We start from the raw sequence: 25,684 nt of genomic DNA, 5'->3' as shown, positions 1-25,684 counted from the left end.
CTGTCTATCTAGAAAACCCAGAAAATACCAGTAAAGAAATACTAGAATTATAAGAGAATTTAAAAGGTGACTAGATCCATAATAAACATATAAGACCCAATAGCTATTTTCTATCCTAACAATCAACAGCTTTTTTTTTTTTTTCCAAAGATTTTATTTATTTATTTGACAGAGAGAGATCACAAGCAGGCAGAGAGGCAGGCAGAGAGAGAGGAGGAAGCAGGCTCCCTGCTGAACAGAGAGCCCAATGCGGGACTTGATCCCAGGACCCTGGGATCATGACCTGAGCCCAAGGCAGAGGCTCAACCCACTGAGCCACCCAGGCGCCCCTCAATAGCTTTTTTTAAACTCTAGCAATGAGCACTTAGAAATGCAAGGGTATAATAATTGCTTTCATACACATTGCATAGGAATAATTTTTATAGTACCAAGTAGGAAAAAAAATCCAAAATCTTTTTGAAGTATACAAAACAGAGTTGAACAAATAGAAAGGCATATTATTCTTTCATATGAGAAGGTGATATCATAAAAAAAAAAGCTCCTCTAAATTGATATATAAATTTATGTATTCCAGTAGAATCCCAGTGATTGATTGGGGGGGGGGAGGGCAGTTACATAAAATGATATCAAAGTATAAATAGAATTAACATGTACCTGAGAATAAAGATGTACAAAAAAGAACAATTGTAAGGGTCAACTTCTCTTTACTAAACATCGGGCTATAGTACAAGCCTGTTGTAACCAAATCAATGTGATGCTGATGTGAAACTGGACTAGGCAGTTAGGGAATCCAGAAGTAAATTCCAGTTTTGGATTCCAGATCTATAATATGTGAGAATTTAATAAATGTCAAAGGTGCTATTCTAGCTAAATGGGAAATGTTTGGATTAATTGTGTTCTAACAACTTGGCTCTTTATTTGGAAAAAAATAAAATTGGACTCCTATCCTATACCACATAGATAAATAAATTCCAGATATGTTAAGGCTTACATGTGAAAAATTAAAACTGTAAGCTTCCTGCAAGAAACTCCTGAAAACTTTAATAACTGTAATTGGAAACTCAAAGCTATTCTTGACCATATAAAAATTAAGCACTTTTATATGGCAAGAGAAACCATCAAGAAAGCCAGGAGACAGAGTGCATTTGGATGGAACTTTATAATACAAAGACAGAATGGATATCTGTTATAATCCAAGAACTCTTAGAAAAGTGGATAAACCACAAATAGAAAACGGACAAAGGACCTAACTAGACTGTTCACAAAGTTGCAAATCCATGTGTCCAACAAATAAATAAAAACATTCTCGAGTGCATCAGTAATCAGGGAAATGTGAATTTTTTAAAAAGATTTATTTCTTTATTTTAGAGGGAGAGAGACAGAGAGAGCATGCGTAAGTGCAGGGGGTAGAGAGCCAGAGGCACACGGAAATAGAGAAATTCTAAGCAGACTTTGTGCTGAGCGTAGAGCTGGACATGGACCCTGAGATCATGTCCTGAGCTGAAACCAAGAGTTGACACTCCACCAACTGTGCCACCCAGCTGCCCCCAAATGTAAATTTTTTAAAGTAAGAGTTAATATCTCCAATTTTTCAGTCTGGAGAATATTAAATATAACACCATTGCTGATACAGAGAAGCAGGGACAAGATTACTGTTGTCCTTTGTAAAAGGAAAGGTAAACGTTTTTTGAAAGTAACCAAACAGCATCTTGTAAAATTTGAAATAATTGTATCTATTTACTCCCCATCCTGTTTCTGGGAAACCTTCCATAGAAATAAAAGATAAAGTGTATATGTTATAATATAACATAGATCTTTTTTGATGCAAAGTTTGTGGAACAAAGAGTTGGAAAGAAATTAATGCCTATCTGTAGGTGAAGAGCTTAAAAAATATGGTGCATGCATACTATGGAATAGTATGTGGGCATGAGAAAATTGCATTAGTGTCAAGCCCAGGGGACTTGAAAGGACTTGAAAGGGCATCCCATCATGCATTGTTTTGTGAAAAAAAATGTGATGATGAAAAATGTGTAATTGTGTCTTGTGTCTGTAATAACCAAGAATGACCCTAAACAGTATACATATGTGTATGTGGTATGTTGTAAGGAGGGTGAAAATATGGAAATATGGTAGGTCCTACTGGGCGGTTGGCCATTGGTGAAGGGTAGGATGATTTGAAGTGGGTAGAAAGTCAAGTAAAAAAAAAAAAAAAAAAAAACAAGGATGGCAGTATCAAGTGTGCATGATAGCACATTTAAACAAAACTACAAAGGAGAGTTGATGTACTAAGTGTGCAAAGCTTCTGAGATGTTTGTTAGGAGCATCTCCCTTAAACAAACAACTTGTATTCCTGGGAGAGAGATGAGTACGACCACTCTTGATCCTTTTGTCCTTGAAATCTGGAGAACATTGACATCCCAGGGCTGTTTACCTTTCTGCTCCAAGGTATAAGAGGAGCCTTCAAGTTTTATTGGCCTTCCTCCACCTGTAGAGTACAGGTAAAGGCAAAAGTCTCAGAAGGCACCATTGGCCCAAGAAACTCATTGTCATGGGAGCTTGCTGTCTCCTTCCCAGCCTTGTCTTGTGCCCTGTCCTCAGCCAGTCACCATCCTGGATGTTGTAGAAGTCCAACCCTGACCCCCAAACATACCACATGTGTTCAGACCCAAAGCTTTGTGAGGGGTTCCTATTTCAGGGGGTCCTTCCTTCTTGCCCCTCTCCCTGACATTCCTTTTCCTCCTGCCAAATCCCCTAGGTCCAATACCTTACAGGTCAGGCACTCTTTGGTCCCAGAATCCTGACTCTCCCTTCTCCTTCTCTGCGCTGTCCCCCATGAGTAATTTTGCAGAGTGCTGTGTTTTATGTGTTTATTTATACGCCTGCCGCCGGCTGCCCATCTCCCGCCTGCAGTAGACGGAATTCCTGGAGGTCAGGGACCTGCTTCTTTTCCTTCTTCTGTCTTTAAATGTCCGTACCTATTCCTGGTGCTTATCACAGTGTCTGGCCCATAATGCATTCCCAATAAATGTCTGTCAGATGAATAAATGGATGAAGTACATCATGCTTCCTGAAATCTGAGTATAAGATCAGGATGGGAAGTTGTAAAATTGTGCCTGAGCCGACGATCACGAAAAGTATGACACTTCACAAAGCCACCTAAATCACCGCTCATTTGACAAAGGAAGGTAGTTGTTAATATGACATGATTTCTTAGCTAATCATATATTTATGGTGTTGTTTTCAATGTCCAATGGATTCATTTATGCTGATTAAGTAACAAAAACGGTTGTTCATGCACTTTCTTTGTTTGGAGGGTGTCTGGGAAGTTGTGAATCATTGAAGCTCAGGTTCGGACTTGACTTAAAATTAAGTCATCATTCCATAGAACGGAAACACCTAAGCCAGGCAAATCAGAATGTCCTCTTTTAACAGCTCATTGTTCTCCATACAGATTTTCACTGCACTACCACCCTTCACGCTGGGAATCTTCGAGAGGTCTTGCACCCAGGAGAGCATGCTCAGGTTTCCACAGCTCTACAAAATCACCCAGAATGCAGAAGGCTTCAACACAAAGGTACACAATGTTATTGCAGAATTGTCACTTCAAAAGGGCATAAGCACTGCTGTGTGTCCTCCAGCTCTAGTTATCTGCCTGTGAGAGAGCTAATGCATTAGAGAGAACATTCGAGAAGAGGTGAGATGCCTGCCCTTCTCCCAGTATAGCAAGCCAGTGAATTCAAGATGCCAGCTGGAAAGGAAGCTTCTGTGTTGCACGTTTAGTTCCTGTTTGTTGACTCCTTTCCCCTTGTCCCTGTGTGGCCAGCAGCACCCATGGCCCTGGGGCCTTTGGGATCAGCTGTCAGAGACTTCCCTTACCCTTCATAAAGCCCTGCATTGAGGAGGGCTGGGAGCTTGCCTAACAGAGCCTTCTTACCACCCTGGCTTGATTTTTCCTTTAAAAGAAAACGTTTCTTTAGCTAGCGAGAAAAGTTGGCCAGATGTCAACACAGGAATCGAGTCAGTCATAGGTATCTTTTTTTTTTTTTTTTTTTTAAATCAGACTGGAAAATCAAACGAGAAAGCCTCTAGACCTAAAAGGTGTCAGCAACCCTGCGAAGGGCCAAGTAGAAGCTGGGTTGGGTGTTGCCAGGATTCCACAGTCAGGATGGGCAGAGGGGACCTCATGGGGCCTGCCAGTCACAGCCAAGTGGCAGAGAGGTCGAGGGCCCTGGCCAGAAGGGAAGACACATGCCAGGCTCGGTACAGGACGCCTGTGTTGCCATGCTTCTGTCTTCGGGTTTTGTGCAGGAGGGGATTAGGATGTTTAACGAGAGGTTCACTGAAACCTTTTAACAGAGGTCAGTGAAATTACTGGGCACCGGTGGTATGTGTGATTTGCTTGGGTAGCCGCCGGGGCCTTGGTAAGGATGCCAAGGGGAGTCTTCCAGAAGAGAACCACCTCTGAAGCCTCTGTTTTGAGCCGGTGTTATTGATAGTCTCCCTTCAGGGCTGTCTTCTTTTGAAGAAAGCATAATAGGCACTTCCAAGCCTGGAAAAAAAACCAAAATGGATCCTATTGGTTTTACTGCCTTCCATACACAGGAAGCCTTGGATGAATAATTGTTTTCAGTCCCTGCTTACTATGATTTTGTCAATGGGAAGCATGGCCTGTTGGTTCTGCATTCTTTATGTAACTCTGTTTTTTAAAGAGCTTGAATTCAAAAGCCCTGTAAGATGGGAAGTAAGTGGGGAATGGACCCACTTAAAAGGTAGTGGAGCTGAGAATTCTCTGAGACTTATTTGCAGACGCCTTGGAGACTTTTTTTTTTTTTTTTTTTTTTTTGAGGGGGTGGGTAAGGAGGTCAGGGAGAAGGGAAAAAAAAATGAACATTTAAAAATGGGAAAATCCCATTGTCTTATGATTTTTTTCATTTTTCTGCTTCCCCACCGCTACTTAGGATCAAACTATACGACAATCCCCAGAACAATCTAGATTTTTAAAATAAATTCAAGCTGGCTTTAGTATAGTAGTTCTGTCATCTCAGCAGTAAAAAAGATGGTTGAAGTGCATTTATGAAACCTTAATTTAGAAGAAACTAAACGTTGTGTTCTTCTGTTTGACCTTTCAAGTGTTAAAGAGAATTTTTAAATGTGCATGATATTAACCAAACTCCTAGAAATTAACAAGTTGCTCCTCGGGAGGGATTTTAAAAAACAAAACAAAAGAATGGGAACACCATGTAGGAATCTACATTTGAAGTGTTTTTAATGCTTTCAGGAAGTCCACAATTTCTGTCTCTTGTTAACAATTTTGACCCAACACCTTTCTCTTTCTAGATGATTGTAAAAGTCTGTTGTCTTTTTTTAGGATTCTTAAAAAAAAAAAGACTTATAAATCATTTTTTGGATGTGGACAGGTTATATATTGGTCCACGTATATGTGCATATATATTTAGGTCTTTGCAGCAAGGTAATATTATCTGGAGATAGTCCAGTCATTTGTATGTAAAAATGAGGAAACCAGTATTTTTTTAACTTCAAGAATACTAGGCTGCTTCTGGAGCGACGCAGCCCACTGCCAGTATCCTTCACAATGAGGCGTTTGTTGAGTTGCACAGAGGTCAAGAGTTGTGGGCAGCTCCTGACTCCCTTGGTTTGTTTTCCCTTAGGTTTTCTGGGGTCACTGCATCAACGCCTTGGTCCACTCCCTCATCCTCTTCTGGTTTCCCATGAAAGCGCTGGAGCATGGTAACGGCTTCATGATTTCAACTGTCAGCAAGTAGTTCTGCGGTCCCTCTGGTGCCAGTTGTTCACAAAATTTTTTTTTCCCAGTTCTGCAGACCGAGAGATCACAAGAACACATTTCAGAAGAAAAACATACCTAAAATCTAATGAGAGCTCGGGCTCAGGTTTATAGCTTGTAGGTTTCATCCATTCTGGCTCTGAGAGCCCATTTTCTTTCCAGTTGCCTGGAGAGTTTAAATGCTAGGAATTCTAAACTTTATTTTTAATAACTGAGTGGAGGATCTTGAAGCAAAACACTGTGCTGGAGTGAAACATCAATGCCTCTCGTCCCCAAGTTTGACATATTCTGTTAATTGCTTGGGCTTTCGTTTTCCAACCTCACATACCTGTATGCAGAGTCACTCAAATCTTGTGAGGGTCTAACCTTACACCTCGTTTCTTGAAAGAGTTCCCTTCTCCTTGACATACACTTTTAAAGCAGACTTTTAAAGTTTGAGGCCTGATTCTCTCGGCTGGTTTTAGTCTTTCCTCCAGCTGGAAGAGGATATGTGAGAAATGTGGCTGCCTATATTTGTTCACACTCCTTAATACATCCGAGAGATTCCCTCCTAAAGAGACACATCTTTTAGTCTCAGAAAAGGAAAATGGATCATGAGAATGCTACTCTTTCATCCCTCTCAAATAGTAATAATCCCCCTGGGAAAAATTACTCCAAATGTTGACTAGACAAGGCCTTTTATTGTTCAGAGAACCAAAGAATATAAAGCTTCCAAGCCTCTTTGTTTCTATGTCAATCTGTTTTGTGCTTCAAACAAAAATGATTCATCCTCACTGATATTCTTTAACCTATTAAATACCGACAGTTAGAAAAAAATGCATGCCCTGCCAATTTTTTACAGCCTATGACCTGTTCTTTGAGTTTCATCTGACCTCCTTTCCCCTCAAGGGTCCCTAAGTATCTAGATCAGGAAATAAAAACGTTCTACTTGTAGCCCTCCCACCCTCCCCCAACACACGGGGCATTCTAGCAAAATCGTGTTCTTTGAACTCTAAAGCTCTCCTGTGGTTCAGCTTTACTCAGTGTGGATTTCTGTGTATTTCGAGTGAGCAGGGGCTAGAAATAGAAGAGTGTTGAATGTGGTTTGCTTTAGAAGCTCTGCCAGTTTGGTGATAGAAACTGCCATCTCTGTAGCAGGGTGGACTGGGGCTGGGAAGCAGTTTGTCTGATGAGCTTAAGAACAATCTGGACAGCTGTCCTATTATCCCAGAGCCCATACTTAGGAAGACACAGGGACTAGTATAGACTGGACCGCGAGTACCATCTCCAGGCCCCTTACCCTTCTCATCTAGACATTGCACTCTGGTCCTAACTCCAGAGTGCTTGCCTTTGGACCCTCAGAAGATTTATAAGATGGTCACTCAGTTGTCTGCTTCAAAAAGCCCTAATGTGGCCCATTCTGCAGTAGAAGTGATGGTTTTCCAATCCCGGAGATAGGATTATGTGTGTTGAGATTGCGGCTTGCTTTTATGGTGGAATTGGGATAGTCTAGCTAGATGCCACTCTGTAAATCTGTTCATTCCCCTGAAATAGCCTGTGTTTCAAAACAGATAGACTCCCAAGTTATTTATTTACCTGAGAGATAGCACCAAGTGAATTTCAAGTCCATTTCTGCCACCCTTATCGGCTTCCCTCAAATCTGGTGATTTACCTAGTAGCCAGCCCATAGGATGTTTTTCTAATTTGTATTATCATCACTATCATCATCAATGTCATTATTTTATTGTATGTATGTAGCCTTCTGCATAGAAGCTTTCTGTTAATTTTGTTGTAAATGTTAACCTATTGAGTGCAACTGTGTGAGATGAAATAAATTGCAAATATTAATTATATTTGGCAGAGAATTATAGAAGGCCATTGGTGTTCTTGTTCGTGAGTTGACTTGTTCTAACAAATGAATATTTTAGAATTAATTTCTAAATTCTCACTATTAATGCATAGCAAAGCTGATTGCATCATTGCTCATTAACCTTATTTGTGTAATATTTATGGCTAAGGCTTTGGGGTGGATTCTAAGGGTGCTAGGTGAATGGATCAATGTAGCCTTACTGTCAAAGGGTTTGTAGCCTGGTAGGGAAACTAGATCCACGCATGGAAACTTCTAGTACAAAGTAGAAAATAATTCCCACAAGTAAAATACAGATGATATGCTATGAGTTTTCAGAGGGCTGAGAGAAAATGCCTTTCTTTCGGGATTATTGACTTATTAGGAGAGGTAACATCAAGGCTTAGCCTGGAAGTCCAGGTAGGATCGAGAGGTGTAGGAATGGATGGAAGAGCCGAACAATGTAGGGAATTTCAGGGCAGATGTGGGAAGCTGTGAGGAGTCTATCCTTTCACGGGTGAAGGTCAGGAAAAGATTTGAGAAGGTGGGTGAAAACTGGACAGCACAGGGTTCTGAATGTGAGGTTGAGAAGTCAGGACTTAAGATGTTAGGTGAAGAGTCAGCCTAGATTTTAGATGAAGGAGAGTATCATGATCAGAGCCCTTTGGGGAAAAGAATGTATCAAGTCCATAAAAGCGAAAGGTAGAAGGAGAACTAGAGCAAGAACACTCGTGTGTGCAGATGTTGCAGGGAGTATGTAAGGAGATTAACACCCAGGAAATGGGAGTGTGCTTACACGCTTCCAGGGAGTGTGTTTTGAGAATCTGTTGATTCAGCAGAATCATGGCAAATCGGTGACCCTGAGAGTGCCAGACCCTGAGAGTGCACACATAGATATTCTGCCTCTCCTGCCCCCGGCTGCTTCCTGGCCAGTGTGCTGTGGGCTACGGGGTCACAACCTAGTCCAGAGGCTCTTCTGAGGAAGAGACATTTATATTCTTGAAAGGTGAGGAGGGGCTGATCAAGTGGGGCAGGGCAGGTGTGGGGAAAGGTGAGGAGAGAGAGCACTCTGGCCCAACCAGGCAGGCATGCAAGAACCTGAAGTATGGGCAGTATTTCCCAATGCGGGGCCGGGGAAACCCAGATTCTAGACTTTGTTGGGCGCCCTTATGAGCATTTCAGGATGCTGGCAGCAAATGTCAGTGACCTTCCCTCTTTCTTTCCCTATCCTTATGCAACTATAATAGAGCAGAACATGTCTTAACATTTTCCCAGTGTCCCCTCTGGGTTCAGCAGTGGCACCCCCTAGTCAAGACAGCTACATCAGAGAGGTCAGGGGGAGTGGCTGGGAAGGAGGGCGGGAGATTAGGGTTAGGTGAGGGTCAGATCAGGAAAACCTGGGTACAGACTTTTCTCGGTGAGAGGCGGGAGGTAGGAAGACTTGCTGTGTAGAAAAACACATGATGTTTGGCAAGAGCATGAATTTTGGGGGTTGGGGGAAAAAGAAAGTCCGTGATGGAAATCAAGAAAGATTGCAAGTTTGAGAAGATAGGGATATGGCAGCTGATGGGATTACTTGTTTATATGTGCTGATTTACTGTCTTAACTCTGAGTTCTTGTTACAGTTTGAATCACCATTTAGAATGATGTAGCACCCCACCCCCAAGGAAATACAGAAACATGGCAGTGATTTGAGAGGAACTGAGACATGTTCGTTCAAGGCTTGGGGGACCCTGATTTAACAGAGGAGTGCCTCTGTCCACCCCCAAGTCCCACCTGAAGCTGTCCCCCAGACTCTGTCTCACAGCCAGGACCCTAAAGGAGTTTTGCTTGATGGGCTAAGGTCCCCAGAGCCCTTCATTTCATTGTTCTACACTTTGTGGATTATGTCACAAAGATGGTGGATTTTACTAGGAGCTTCTCTCTCCACTATAAAGAGCGGCTTAGAGGCTTACATAGCAGTGTTGCTCACTTTGGGCACATAATTGTTGGGAAGAAATATTTTCGAGAAGGTGTGAGCCCGTTGTTCATTCCTTAGAGAGGTTCCAAGAATTTTGCTTTGCTTATTTTTGCGTGGTTTTGGATAGACCTTTCAAAGCACTCCTTTGCTGATGGAATTTGTGATGATTCATTTCAAGTTTCAAAATAAATTTTTCCACTCAAGCTATTCAGCAAATCAGATTTCTTCCAACCATCACAATCTTACGCTCAGTCCCGTGGCCTGTCTGCAGCTCCCATACTTTGATCTGAAAGCGAGTCTAGGTTAAAACCGGAGATGTCACCTTTGTGGGGCCCGAAATTCATCAAGACCCTTGGTGTCAGCCCACACTCGGGTTTTCCATTGGTGGAGTCCAGTCTGCATATTTGAGTATTCCTCCTTGAACTAGAATGTGGTTATTGGCAAAAGAAAGTAATATCAGTTTGGACTTAAAAAAAGGAAATTTTCAGATTTTTCTTGATGAAATTTAGGGGGGAGGTGAGGAGAAAGAGAATATACTTGGAAGCAGAGAAAAATTCCTCAAAACCTTTGTTTCTCAATTCCTCACAGCCCACACCCTGGAAATCATTCCCACCCCTTTTCAGAAGGAAAATTACCATATGGATACGTATTTTATTGGCACTAATTAAGCAGCAAGGTCTTTTGAGAATTTCGAGAAAAGGCGATTTTATACTTTTTAATGACTGTGCTGCTAGACGACCAGTTTTATAAACTGTGCACGTGGATAAGATGAAACGTAGCCTGCTTGTCTCTGCTTATGGCATTATTGGGTCGTTTGAGCTTGAACTATTTCTGATCTGTACCTGGTACTGCAAATCACGCCATTTTATATCACGTAAATCCCAATGACTAGCCTTCCTCACATTCAGCGATGTTAGGGCAAGACTGCCATTCTCTGAGACTGCCACTTCTTAAACTCAGTTATTTATTAGAAAGGAAAAGCTAAATGAGTCTGTTCTCTGTGCCAGGCCTACCCTGGCTCCCAGGCATCCCATGGGGAAACAGTATGGCATTAGTGAATACTGTCCTTGATGGCCATAGCTCCTGGGCCTGCTGGGACAAGGTGCTATGGTAGCCACAGAGTTTCCCAACCAAATGCTGTGTTTTCAAGGAAGGTAGGGAGACAGGAAGCCAACACTTTGTTCCCCTTTACAAGCCACCACCCTACTGTGTCAGATTCGAAAACATCTGAAATCGATGGAAACATCTGGGGAGGAACATTAAATGCTAAATGGGACAGAAAGGGGAGTAATTCACTCCATGTGGCCTCCGCCCTCTGGAACCCCTGCTGAGAGGACAGAGTCCTGGAGGATCTTCCCAAGACCCCCAAGCATAAAGGTGAAGTGAAAGGGGCTTGTCCGCTGAAAACTAGAAAGATGGAATACTTGGGAAGTTTTTTCGATTCTCATACAAATGAAACTACAGCTTATAAATCTAAAATACCTCATTACTAACCCCATTGTGATGTACTTAAATAAAACCAGGTTTCCAAATTCAGAACTTTTTTTTGTTGTTGTTTTATTTGGGCTTGTTTTAAACACAATGACCTGTTGAAGGAAAGCTCGGACCTTGTGTTCTGCTTCACAAATCCGTGGCGCCAGTGTTTGGAAACCCAGAATTGGGCTGGAGGCCCACTGTTAAGTATCTCTTAGGTTTCAGGATCTCTTTTAATAAGCCCCGTGTTACATATATTTGACACAGTTGGGGTTTGGTGTCATGCTGTAAGAAGCGTGAGCCAGAGTTTCCCAATTTCGCTAACCCTTACAACTTTATCAGAAAGCCAAATTGAGAAGTTGAATTGAGGTGCATTAGCCGGGGTGGGAATAAACTGTAACGAACAACCCCAAATCTTGGGGGCGTATCCCAATAAAAGCTGATTTCTTATTCATGTCACAGTCAATTGGGAGACTGCATTGAGCATATTTTCTTACGTTCCAATTTTCCCACATTTTTGATGTTCATTGGGGCCTTGATCCCGGAGAGACTGCCCCTCCCAGGGCTCCTTCTCCTGGCTCTGTCCTCCACTGATGGGAAGGCTGAGAGTACACGCAGGGGTCATGCATGAAATGGAGCCCCCCTGTATTGAAATGGACCCCCCCCCCCGCCGCTGCAAGAATATCTCTGATACTCATGTCAACCAGTCCAGAGGCCACACCCCCAGCCATCTCTTCTCTGAACTGTCATGCACCAATGAAGTACTCCCCCTGCCCTAAATCACCCTGGGGTCAGATGCCAGACAATTAGGGATCACCCCTATAACACAGAGCCTGCTGAAATTATTTACACCATCCAATCCTAAGCTTACACCTCATACCTACCCAGCTTTGTCCATCCTGTCCCCTGAAAACCCCAGTAAAGGCTCTGGACCATGTTCTCTCTTTTCCTCTTCTGCCTCCTTACTGACCCCGATGCTTTCCCTTGTGGCCCTGGTTGGCATCCCTGCCTCATATTTCTAGGGATCTGTAAGTATAAACTTCCTTCACGACAATCACTTCTCTGTCTACGTATCTTACCACACCTCATTAAAACAAATTCGGGGTCCATTTCAGTACAGTCAGGTTCCATTTCATGCGTGACCACTGTGTGCACTGACAGCCTTGACATTAGTAGGAGACAGAGCCAGGAGAAGGAGTGGTTGCTCTTGACCATCTCTGGGAAGGGATCCATCCCTTCTGCGCATGTCTGATTGGCAAGGACTGGTCACAGGGCCCCACCTGGGTACAAGGAGCTAGGGAACTTTACTTAGCTGTGTACCCAAGAACAGGAGACAAGTCTGTGGCCACACAGGTGGCTATTTGACATCGGCCATCAAGTTCACGTCTCATTATTGTTACCACCCGTTTTTTAAACCAGCTTTTTAAAATCCATTTTTAGTAAACAAAAGTGAAAAAAATAAAAAAACCCAGATTGAAACTTGAGTTTCGTATCCTTTACTTTATCCATCAGTAATGGCAATAGAGAGGAGAAAATCCAGCAAAAAGGCTTATATAACCAGGAACTTAACCCAGCGCTGGTTATGAATGTAATTATAATCACTAACACTTGTATAAACTCAACCTCCTATAAACTCTCTCCAATATTGTATACCACTCTTTATAGAGAAAGGAAAAAATAAATTTTCTCTTCGTGAATACGTAGCATTGGAAGCAGGAAGAATAGTTTCAGTTATAGCCTGGGCAGTCCAGGTTTGAGCAGGGTGAGCTGTAAAAGTTTGTCTGTAAATGAGTTACTTGGAACTTGGAGCACCTCTTCACTCTGGATTTTAGTCCAATGGTACCTGGCTGGTGGAGTGCCTCCTTTGAGCATCTGCAGGCTTGAGAGGCCCAGCGAGCAAGGTGGGGAGGGGACATCCTGGGCGTATTTTGGAATAAGGGCTGCTCTCAGCCAGGGCTGCTGAGAGTTCTGAAGCCAAAGGGCGGGAATGGGAAAGCAGGAGAAACTTGGCATCTGCTCTCCAGCCAGAATTCTTGGCAGGTGCCTGGGTGTCAAGGGAATGGTGCCCCTCCACCTCAGTTCTCCCTCCTGAGTCCTATGTGAGTGAGGTGACTGTGATTTGTAATTCAGGTGTTCCATGGATTCTTACTTCATTAAAAATGCACATATAAATTCACCCCATCTGTTTTCTTGATTATTAAATCCTGTCTTCCCTGACCATACAGGACCGTGCTATAACTTTGTCTTCAGATTTTGCTTTTTTGTCCAAGCCATTTCTGGGTGCATTCTTGTGGTTTAGCTGGGTAATGATGTAATGCTTTTAATGAGGATTTAATTGAAATGGCATCTTTATAAAATGTCACCAACATAGCCCTTTGGAATATTCTGAAGTAAGTTCCCTGATCATTCCGTCTGCTTAGAAAATGAGGTGTACTTTCCTTACAAGTTGTGGGTTTTCCCACAAATATTTTCAAAGAGGTTTTTGCATGCAACCATTTGGAGCTGTCACTGCTAATGTGAGGGTCTGTGTTGTTTTGTCCCAGTTGTTCACAATAGTCTGTTTCAGTGACTATTTCTAAACCACATTTGGCTAATCCTTCTTTATGTTGACCCCTGGATTCAAGCAGATTTTCCAAATAATAAAAATCTGGAAGCACAGTGGCACCCACTGGCTCTGGGTCAGTGGATCCTGAAGCCTCCAAGAGAATGAGCTGACTACCAGGGACAGTGTCCCCAACTCTGTTACTTTGTTTAACACTTTTGATGTATATAGTAAACACCATCATTATATTGGGTTTGACATCACATGGAGCTATAGTAAAATCATTCTAAATGTGACTGTTATATCAGGGTAGATGGGGAATTTTTCCTGCCCTAGTAGGTTCTTCACTCTATGGAAATCTTTTTATGGACTTTTGGAAGAGGCAATGCCCTCCTCTCTCATTACATCTCTCATCTGGATGAAATTGATCCTCGATTTGCAAAAGGCTGACTGGTCCCAGTTGGGTTAAACGCCAGCTGTTCTGGTGCAATAGGCAGCTTAATCCTTCTTACCCCTGTCCTCCTTGTTCAGTTAAGCCTTTGTGTGCTAATGACAGGTTTCTGTTAGGAAGTGCTCAGCGTCCTGCTGGTTAAGATAGGAAAACAAAGATTTGGTGAGATCACGCCTCTCCACATGCACTTTTGATGGATTTCTCTTCTGAGGGACCTCTTGAGAGCCTTGCAAGATTTGGCCCCTGCCCTCATACCACCAGCGTCTCACCCTACCTTGCACAGCTTACCCCCCAACCCAGCTGTGGGCGGGGGGTGGGGTAGGGGTTTCACCTCCATGCCTCTGTGCAGGCTGATGCCTTTTTGCCTGAATTGCCCTTTCCTTTCTCACCACCTCCTTCCTCCCAAGTAGCCTTCTCTGCCTCCCCTTGCTGCTTTGTGTGAAGTCATGTTCTCACTCTCGTTTACACAGATGGTGGTTGAATAATGTTCTGAAGGCTGGCTTGGGGAACTCAACCACTCACCTGAGTTTGGGGGTTGCTTTTTCCCTTTCAAAAAAAAAAATCACTTGCAATTTTAAATATCTGACTAAAATAATAACAGCTAAACTACTAAACTAAAAGAAGATGTTTTCCTGAGTAGAGCGTGGAAATCATAACAGTGCTATTAAATTGAAGCGAAGTAGGAAGAAAGAGTGTGTCAGCAGCGTGCTTCAGGAATATGCTGGACAGTCTAAATGGGCTTTTCCGCACTTGAATTATCAGCAAGCTGTAGCATATTGCTGCATTCATTCACAAATGATTTCTGAGGACTTCTGATCTTTCCTTCAGTAGTACGTTATTGGCAGGATCTAACAAAGACAATGCCCACAGGTATTTGCTTCTAAAACAGTTGAAATACAACCCGTAAGAGAACAATCCATTCCATGGGAATTTCCCCAACAGGGTGTGCAGAGTGATAACTTGTGACTTGTCTAAAGGATGCTGTCTTTTTGAGACTTTTGGTGGGTCCCAGAATCTCAGCTTGGTTTAGGAGTTTCTCCTTCAAGGAATAAATTTTTTCTAGATGGTAGGAGTTTGGAGTGGGGCAGGAGATACTCTTTCCTCAGTGGAAAACTAAAATACAGTGCTGAGTTACCTTTCCAAAATGATGAACAGAAATAAAAGGTTTATCCTGGCTTCTCCAAAAGTTTTTTTAAGCATATACAGGTTACCTCAAGTGTAAACATTGTATTTAATGCCAGTGAGCATTATACTCTCTTGACAAGGTAAAAATTAGTGCATTATAAAACTCTAGAAGCTACATTTGGAAAATGTCTTTTAGTCTTCCCTATTTTTTCTTTATGCCAAGTTGCCCACAGAGCATTCAGTAGTCCTAAGGGTCTTCATGGAGGTCCTGTCCTCATAAGCAAGCTCTCAGTCCCACAGGTAATCCCAGAGTTTGCCCCCTTCTAAAGGCCATCTGGCATTGTGACTTGCATCAGTTTGTACTAAAGGCTCCCGCTGTTTCTTCCTGTCGAGATCGTGGGACACCTTGGCGGGGTGGGTGGTGGGGAGATGTCACTGCATTCTCTCCTAGTCTGACTAGAGAGAAGAGGGCTCCCTTTGTACATTAGATGCTCTCACCTCAGTATATTCTGCATGTTTCTGTATACTGTCTTTTGTCTTACCTCTGAAACTGCCGTTCTCAGGCCAGGCGATTTGACCCCCTGGAGACATGTGGCAACGCCTGGAGAAAGTTTTCATTGTCACAGCTATGGCGTGGGGACTCCTGGCATCCCCCAGGGGAATGTGGTGGGGGGGCGGGGAGTCCTGCCAAACATCCAGCAGCGCACAGGACCATCCTGCGTAACAAAGACTAATCTGGAAAAATGTCAGCAGTGCCAAGGTGGAGAAACTCGGGGCTGCTGCTGTCCCCACCTAACTCGGGTTTCATGGGGTTGCTGCTGTGCCCTGCGTTTACTTCCCGTGTAACCCAGAGTCTCTGTCACAGGAAGCTAATGACCTGTCAGCCTTAATTCTCTCCTGCAAGTTCTTTCCCGTTAGGTGTTGGTATTTCAAAGGAGTACTTTTTAATATATATATTTTTTCCTTTTGAAGTTTTCTTTTGTTCTTTGGGATCCATCTTTTCTAGCTCAGTAATAAAAATAAACCCTTATTTACAGTTTGTTGTGAAGTGGATGGCCTTTTTCATGTCATTTGACTTCTCTTTGCCGCCCTGGTTTTCTCATCTGAAATATGCAGATAATACTAGGTCATATAGTTGTTAGAATAGCAAAGGGATTTTACATATATTGTTATCATGTACTAACATTAATAATGATAATACATTAGTGTTACATTAGGAGGTATACAAATATAGGTAAAGTGCTCACAGAGTGAGTCATAGAATCATATGTTCCCTCTTTTCAATGTAGTATTTCTTACGTGTAACAGTTTAGTGTTTATGTCCATAAAATCTGAAACACATTCTAAGCCTTTCATATTAGACAAATGCTTTGTATAGTTCATTTCTTTTAGTCCATGCATCAGCCAACATTTGAAATAGTCGTACTAAAAGGAAATTCAGAAAGTTGTCAAACCATAATTGTAAACTTCGATTTTCAGTTTACTCTCATACCCCCTCTAACTCTTACATTGGGTCAGCGTTGACTCTGGACCCCATCAGGGCTTCATGTAGGTAGAACTTCAGGGCACTGAGGTCATTTTTCTCCATTCAGGCAGATGGACTGAGGCTAGGAAAACCCCCATGAGCTAAACTGAACAGGAAGAAGATCTGAAACTCTCCAGTTTCTACCATAACACGCCTGAGGCTGATGTAGCAGCAAAAATCACAGACCTTATCAATAAAATTTTCTATCTTAGAGGAACCTTGGTGATAATTCAGTGATCATCATCTGTATCTACTATAAAATCCCCATTTTAGAGGTGTGGAAACAGAACCAAACATTTTAAGGAGCTGAATAACGGTAGAGCTGGGACAAGAGAGCTGGGCTGGAACATGGGCTTCTAACACTCATTGCTGGGCCTTTCCCCCACCCTGCCAACTGTCTCCTTCTCACCACCTCATTTGCCTCCATGTGCTTTTGTTTCTCTCTTAATAGCATCGTGTTCTCTGTCACCTGTTCTTCATATTGTGAATCTAAAATATTGGCCACTCAATACCAAGTTTTAATGTGTCACTCTTTTAATCAGTATTCCTGTATGAATATGACCAGAATCAGGTAAATGATATCAGTGTTCACCTAGGTACTCGGGCAAAAACCTTAAATCACCCTTGATTCCTCACATTCTTTTCCACCCCCATTTAAATCCTAAAGCCTGTCTTCTCTACCTTCAAAATATATGTGCCAATTCTTATCACTTCTTTCCTCTTCCAGCATAGTGGCTCTGGCTTGCAATGTCCAGTAGAACTTTCTGTGACAATGGAGGTGTTCTGTATCCATGCTGTCCCATTTAGTAGTCGCTAGCTACCTGTGGCCATTGAGGGTTTAAAATATGATTAAGTGTGGCTGAGGAACTGAATTTTTTTTATATCAGCTTTATCAATGCATATCCTACATTCCACTCATTGAAAGGGTACAATTCTATGGTTCTTAATATATCATGTGATTGTGCAGCTGACACCTTAATATTTGAGCATTTTCTTTGCCCCTCCAAAAGAAACCCCATAACTATGAGCAGTTACTTCCCATTCTGCCCCCTCTCCCCCCAAAAACTCCCACCTCCTGACAATCACTAGTCTACTTTCTGTCTCTGTAGATTTGCCTCTTCTGAATAGTTCAAGAAGTAGAATCCTACAACAGATGACCTTTTGTGATGGCTTTTTTCACTTAGCACAAGATTTTCAACGTTCACCCATGTTATAGCATGTTTCAGTGTTTCATTCCTCTTTATTGCTCAAGAATGGAAGGATAGGTGTTTTGAACTTTTTCCTTCCTTTCCTTTTAATGAAATTCTGCCTAACTTTCAAGTATCTCCCCTAAATTTCCAGACCATTCCTTTGTAAGTCGGTGGCCATCTCTCTCTGTTCTCATTGGATAACACTTGACATTCCCCAGCAGCAGTCCCTTAGTTTAGGTATATAGCTAATACAGCCCATAATATCACTTTGCAGTTGATCTTTCCTTATATACGCAAATATTCCTATCTGGAATCAGGAGAAAGGCCATGCCCTGGAGCTCGATCTATAGCCCCATAATGACCAGATTCTGCTTATGATGCTACCTGGACATTTTGGTGTCTTAGAAAACTAAACAGATCTTGACACTTTAGTAAGAGATTCCTCAACAAGCACATGGGTCAGTGAGCCCGCCCAAATATATGTGTATGGCAGCTACTGGGTTGGAAATTTGAACACAGAAGTCCCTGTAATACTTGGCCTCTCAGCCACAGACCTGAATTTGAGTGTAAAAGGGAATAAAAGGAGATTAGCAGTACCATCCAAAGAAACCATTCCTGATGTTGAAAAAGGCTTTGACCCCTCAGGATAATAACCAGACTTTTCACAGCAGGCTAGCTGATAGAAGTTAGACAATTCCATTAGAGTTCAGCCTTAGTAATTGTTTTATACATTGTAATAGTCATTATAAACGAAAAAGTAGAAAAGTTAAGAAATTAAAGCTTCAAATTCCTAGTTGTATTTTCTAGATGTCTCTCATTGGATTGTTTGCATTCCCCCTTCAGAAGTTCATGCAATTGCATATGAGAACTTGAGTAGTGAATATCCCCCCAAAATTCTCTGAGTTCAATAATTATGAATTGATTTGTATTCATGTGGTTATCTTCCTTTATTGGCTCATAGTTCCAATTAGCAAAAATTAAAAATAAATCCTAAAGGAACACTCAGAAAAAGTCAAATGCTGCTATAAATAAAGACAAATTATTATAGTCTAACTCTTATCTTTGTTTAACCCAACAAGGGGAGATTTTAATCCTTATAAAAATATAAATTTCAATACAGATCAAGTATTTGGTTCATTTTGTTAGAAACCTGTTTTTGTTTGTTTGCTTCATTTGGAGAAAATACAAGATGAAAACAATTCACAGTTAGAAAGAGGAGGCATTAGAATCACAGATGACGCAGTTTTTGAAAATCCCTTACATTTTGATAAATGTTTCTAAAGTTCTGTTTCTATATTCTGAACAAAACAGATTGCAGTGCTCTTCCCCAGAAGTTAGTAATAACTTCTTTGTTTTTCAGATACTGCGTTGGCCAGTGGCCAGGCCACAGACTATTTATTTGTTGGAAATATTGTTTACACGGTAAGTTTCTGTTTACAGAACTGTTCTTAAGTGGCATATGTCGGGGCACTGCCTCTGGAAACCCTTTATATAAGGCCTTCATATTATTTGTTTTAAATCTTTCAACTCAATAGTATACATTTCTTAAAGCTCAAAATGGTTGTGAAACACTTACCTCATTTTCTAGCAGAGATTTTGCAGAGTCAAGATTTCTAGACAGGTGATGACCAGGTCACCTCAAGGCAGTTTCACATCTAGCTGTGAAAAAAAAGCAGCACCGTAGAAGGTGATTTCCCCCAAGTCTTTCCAAGCTAAGAAAAGCACAAAAGTGACTCCCACTGCCTCTGGAGTGGAGACTTGGGATTTCCCCTGGAAAGTAATAATAAGTCACCAAGGATAATACATTTTCCCCAATTCCTGTTTGTTTTCACAGTATGTTGTTGTCACTGTGTGTCTGAAAGCTGGTTTGGAGACCACAGCGTGGACTAAAGTAAGTTTTCTCTGGAACTGTTTCTCTATCCACTACAGATAATTTGATGTCATGGATCTTTTTTTAAGCCTTGGGAAACAATCAGCAGGATCGAGCTATCTCATTTAAATTTTGCATGTAAAAATTTTCATTTGATCTTTATCAGGGCAAATTTGCCATCCAGAGTTTTCTGATGATTCATTTGCTTGGCACTAACAGCTCTAACCTATTAACAGTCCTTTCATTTCAAATGTATATGTATGTTGTAAAAAAATATATATATACAGAAAATACAGAAGGACATAAAAGAGAATTTTTAATTTCCATAAGTTTATGAACAAGGGGCAGTTACTGTTATGACTTTTCTGGATAACATTACAGATGTTTCACATGTATATTTTTAATAAGATAATGCTTTATGGAGCATATAGCTTTGTATTCCCTTTTTTCAGTTAAAAATAGATTGTGGACATTTTCCACACCTTAAAGTATACTTCCACAAAATCTTTGTTCATAATTAAAGAGTACTAAGTTTGATCAATATCCCATCATTTAATCATTCCCCAATTTTAGACATTTTGGTGACATGTCACATTTCAGGATCATAACCCATGTTTCATGTTTGTCTATCACTGCTTTATAAATAGACTCCTAATTCTGTGCTGGGGAAATGAGGGAGGAGTTTGGAGGTGCTTGTGGAAGTAGGGAATCCATCAAGTGACAATGGTAATTAATCCAGACAAGAGATGATTGTGGCTTGGCCTGGGCTCTTACAAGGGGGCGTAGTGAGAAATGGTCAGATTCCGGAAGTATTTTTGAAAAGCTAACAGACCTTGATGGCGGATTATGTAGTGGAGTGTGGAAGAAAAGAAGTCAAGAGTAATCATATTCAGAGGCAAAGGAGAAAAAGCTAACAACTCAGCAGATGCTTAAAAGATTGTTAAGATGTAATATCCAGCCCAGATTTGTAAAAAGTTCTTTGGAAAATGAAAAGAAGAATCAAAGTCTCAAAACAATAAGTAAGAACATCTTGTTCTTTTTGTCCATATGGTGCTCTCTTACTGGATTAAGGTGAACTGGCCAGTGTAGCTCCAAGTTGGAGCAAGCATTGGTGAGGACCAGCGAGGGGCTGGCTAAAACTGTGCAAGGGGTCTAGGAGAAGGTCTGCTGAGGCAGCAAAAAGCACCTGGATCTTCAGGGTAGTTTGGGGCCTCCTGATCCTTGAATTCATTGTATGACATTCTGAGACAAGATAATTACAAGATGGCACTTTCCAGTGACTAGTCACAAATGTTTCCATGAAGAAAGCTGGCCTGGACACAGGGTTTCTGTTGCAGGTGGGGTGTGGGTGGCTCACCTGTGCCAGCAGAGAAGACCTGCCTGAGCCTCTCTTTCCTTTTGCAGTTCAGTCATCTGGCTGTCTGGGGAAGCATGCTGATCTGGCTGGTGTTTTTTGGCGTCTACTCAACCATCTGGCCCACCATTCCCATTGCTCCAGATATGAAAGGACAGGTCAGTGCTCCTAACTGTGAGTGGGCTTTCCCTGTCTCATGACACTGATGCTTTCTGGGCATGGGCTCTCTGTGTCTCATGATACCAGTGAACTTCGGGAGAGGTTGGTGCAGCCTACTTCCATCAACATTCATCAGGGGAGAAACAGACCAAATTAGAGAATCTGAAAGAGGTTGCCTTGTCCACAGAAATGGCATTGGAAATTTTAATATTGGAGATTGTCAACTTACATCTGCTGGCGTACCCAGCATGTTCACGTTTCTATAATGAATCATGTGTTAATTACATACAGTCCTGATGTGTCCAGGTAGTTCATGGCGCTAAACTGGAGATGCTCTGGGTCATTTGCCATCCAGTGGTGATGCAGATGGTCATTGTGAGGTTAAGTGTATTGTTATGCTCTGATTATTAGTCATCTGTGAAAGATAAATCTAACAACTCCATTAGCCAGATCTTTGATTAACCAGAATATCTCATTGTTCATCTCTTGAATTAGAGAGGCTCATTTGAATTTTTTTTAGTATTTGCTTTTCTTTTGTATTATCTTTATCCAGTGTTTGAGACTGAGCCTTCAATAGTGACAAGCTGGATCTTAGAACCCTATAGTATTAGGTCTGGAGAGGAATTTGACAATTCCAGGTTCCAAACTACCTCAGTTTACAGATGAAGCTGCACAGGCCCAGACACTCCAGCCTCACCCCGTAGACCCCCATTTTCTGATCTGCCCATTTCCAGCACTGTCCTAAGATCCCAGCAGGTGGTTGCCCCAGGCTCTGTGCTTTGGAAGCCTCTGAGCTGGCCAGCCTTGTCTAGGTCTGTTCCTCTTCACAGGGTGAGAAGCCCATGGTACACAGAGCCAGAATCCTACTTCTAGTCCATTCCCTGGGTTTCTAAGATCTTGAGTTTCCTTCCTCAATAGTCACAAAAGCCCACTTCCCAGGCCTGCATGGTCCTCTCCTCATATCCAAGCCTTTGTGAATACCCTTAGCCCAAGGGGCAACTAGTTGCAAGATATATGCATTGGTCCAATTGGATGTTTGCCTCTCTATAGCCACCCCGACTTGCATGAGGACGGACGCTTATGCTGAGGGACAGATCCGAGGATGAGAAGAGAAGGCCTATGGGTCAGGGACTTGCACTGGTGTTCCTGCCCCAGGAGTGCATATTGTAGGGCCAGGCCTGTGCATGGCACATCTGGCTATTATCCTAGCCTCACTTCCTCTGCAGAAATAAGCCCAAACTCCTGGGTCTGCCCAACTCTAACTACATGTGCAGCAGCTGTGTCATGTGAGATAACCCAGGGGTGGCATTGCTTGCCTTGTTCCCTTGGCTAATCAGTAGCCGTCAGACCCCAGGGTATCCAGGACCTCCTCAAGTGCAGGTGCTGGCCAGTACAGACCTGTGCTACAGAAGGGGGCACATAGTCCCCTAACGCATCTACACAGTGAGGAATGAGGACAAACCCGTAACACACCTGGCAGTTCTTTCCCACACACAAGTGGTGATGGAAATTACAGCGCGTTGAATGAATCAGGAAGATTGTAGAGCATTTCAAGAAATCAATTCCATTTTAAAGCAATGTGATTCATCCCCCCAAAAAACAAACCAAGACAAGTATTCACAACAATGATGATCACTTGGCAAGGCGGTGGTGCCTAGAATATCTGCTTTTGGGTTCTCTTCCTTCTGGGAAAGGGCAGGTATGACCTCATGACTGTTTCTTTTGGGGAATTTTATGGTGCAGGACAGCAGCTGATGGCTGCAGATAGTTTCTTAGGTGAGAGGAGAGTGACAGCTGGCAGAATGGGATCAGTCCGTGTGTGACTGGCCAACAAAATCAATTTTCTTGGAAGCCCCTCCCAGTGCCCTCACCAGAGAGATACCCAGGTGTACCCCCTCTGCATGCATCTGTAGCAGCAACCCTAGGTTAGAGGTGCCCAAGCTACATTGGCCTCTGACTCTCACTCTAAGCCACAAGCTACTTTCCAAGGGCAGAGAGGCCGCATCTGCTGGGCAGACACTACTAACATGCCACGTGGTCACTCTCCAAGTTGGGTGCTGGTCTGTGTGGTATGAGGGCTTGGCCTAATGGTGAAATTTCTGTCGTTGTGGACCTTTCAAACACATTTAACAAGGTATTCCTGCCATCCGAAAGCAAAGAAATCATAATATCAAATCACGTATCGTTTGGGTATAATTTTTTTTATTATTTTATTTTTTACGTCGTTCTCACTGTTTTGTTGGTTGGTGGGTTTGTATGAGGCAAATGATGTTACTTGGAAATCGAACACAGCTGGCTAAGGTGAGGTTCTCATTAGACGCCGAATAAGATGATTAAGGTAGTTTTCATGTCATGGGACTTCCGAGTGGGTATTCTGCTGTGTGTGTGTGTGAAGGCCTGTTTATGATCACTAGTTTTCCTCCAGGGGAGACCTCTTAGTGGGGACAGGGTGTCAGAAATACAGTGTCAGAGCCGTCCTAACACTCTTTCACCTGCTGTTGCTGCCCAGCGGTTTGTTCATTGTTTGAACCCTTTTGAAGAAGCCCTTATGTGGAGAGTGACCAAAACTAGCCGGAGGTCTCCCAAAGACTTCCTGCTGCCTCTGAGGGAATGACAGGCTGTCCATGAAGAAAGCTGGAAGCCGGGCTCAGGTACCAGCAGGAACAGGGCTCCTTGGGGCTACTATTGAAAATCAGCCCAAGCCATGGTCATCTCTTTGGTCCTGGGTTGGCATTATGGACTCAGTGTTTGTGTCCTTACCTCAAAGTCTCATGTTGAGGCCCCAACCCCCAGTGCGATGGTATTTGGAGGTAGGGCCTTTGGGAAGTAATTAGGTCATCAGATTAGTGCTCCTTATAAGAAGGAGCCAGAGAGCTAGCTCACTTGTTTTCTGTCTTGTTGAAGATACAATGAAAAGTTAGTTAGACCCTGAAAGAGGGTCCTCACCATTGTGCCAGCACCCGGATCTCAGATGTCCAGCCTCTGGTACTGTGAGAAATAAATGTCTGGCTGATAAGCCACCCAGTCTATGGTATTTTGTTATAGCAGCCTGAGCTAAGACAGTTGGTGAATGCTTACGAATGAGGGGTACTCTGGGAAAAGACTTTTATTATTATCATTATTATTATTATTATTATTAGATGTTTCTAGTGACTTGTATAAACCATTTTTTTGTAGTTCACAGAGCAGTAGGATTTTGGCAAATGAACATGGTTCTTTTGAGCTTTGGAATGAAACTAATGTTTAATGGCAAACAGCATTTCTCACTCGGGAGCCTGAGACAGATGCCCCACACAAAACATTCTGTCTGTTTATAACATCCTAAACTGTTGAAAAGGTACATTGTTCCTGCTGGGATTTCCTAATGGATTTGGTTAAATATTTCTTTCTTTGTCTTGTCCATTATATCTAGAGTTTTTCTCATGAGGGAGAAGGCAGGTTTTCCCTCGAGGGCAAGGGAGGAGAAGGCTCTAGATGAGAGTGATTTTCCACTGTCAAAGGGTCTTTATCTTCCCTCCAGCACCTCATGATATGATACGCAAAACCCAACCAGACAGTGAGCCCCAGAAAGTCCCAGTGGAAGTTTCTGAAATCAAAGAAGTCATCTGTGGACTCCGTCTCCTGAAAATACGCAACATTTGTGGGATTTTAAGGGACACCTTGTTTTTCCATTTTTCTACTTCCAAACTAGATCTAAAGCGAATTAAAAGCTCAAGTTGTGTCTATCCTGGTGAATGCCAAAGTCCCCTACCAGGGAAAACATGTGCTGATGTTTTTCCATAGGGGACCATCTGCTTTTCTTTCTCCCAGTAGCACAATCGTGGGTTACAAGCATCTCCGTAATGGGTCCCCAAAGCCAGTGCTCAAGGTAGAAAATTTCAAACTTCGTTTAGCTCAGAGCTGCCTGCTGAGGGACAGCTTTTGATTAGAGATGAGGAAAACTTTATCTAAAACCGGATCAGGAAATGTACTGCTATTTTCTTCACATGTTTCTGAAGGCTTTTGACTTGGGGAGTATCTGAGGGGATGCCATCTCATTTGACGTCTGTGTAAAAGGCTGAGGAGACCTGCCCCAACTAGCTCTGTCACCTTTGGTAAATCACTTAGCCTGTGTTAATTTCCTTATCGGCAAAGTCAGAATAATATTATCCACCCTCATTATCTCCAAGGAATGTGGCACAGGTATAATAAGAAAGCCCAAGGGAAATAGAAAACATGCCTGCTCTTTTTTTGGAAGTAACTATTTAGTTTTGAACTTCTGTAAATAGAAATATTGTGACTTCAACTCCTAATTCTTTTGGCCAAAGAGTTTTAACATTCTATAGGTTCTAGATGTGATATTTCTCAGTAAGGTCCAGGGACCACCTGCATCTGAATTATCTAGGTTACTTGTTTGTTTTGTTTTGT

At 42.3% G+C, this 25,684-nt stretch overlaps 1 protein-coding gene across 1 annotated transcript in view; it reads left to right on the top strand.

Moving 5' to 3' along the window:
• ATP8A2 (ATPase phospholipid transporting 8A2) overlaps positions 1 to 25,684 on the top strand; it is a 379,444-nt gene that overhangs the window by 220,157 nt on the left and 133,603 nt on the right. Inside the window, exons 7-11 of the mRNA XM_080799366.1 lie at positions 3,452 to 3,574; positions 5,670 to 5,748; positions 19,255 to 19,316; positions 19,729 to 19,785; positions 21,169 to 21,276. Of these exons, the coding sequence (XP_080655492.1) occupies positions 3,452 to 3,574; positions 5,670 to 5,748; positions 19,255 to 19,316; positions 19,729 to 19,785; positions 21,169 to 21,276 (429 nt within the window). The remainder of the gene's footprint in view (positions 1 to 3,451; positions 3,575 to 5,669; positions 5,749 to 19,254; positions 19,317 to 19,728; positions 19,786 to 21,168; positions 21,277 to 25,684) is intronic.

Source organism: Martes martes, assembly GCF_963455335.1.
Source record: "Martes martes genome assembly, chromosome: 3".
Lineage (NCBI taxonomy): Eukaryota > Metazoa > Chordata > Mammalia > Carnivora > Mustelidae > Martes > Martes martes.
The sequence above is the reverse complement of the archived record's forward strand: the minus strand, read 5'-3'. Positions and strand labels throughout refer to the sequence as shown.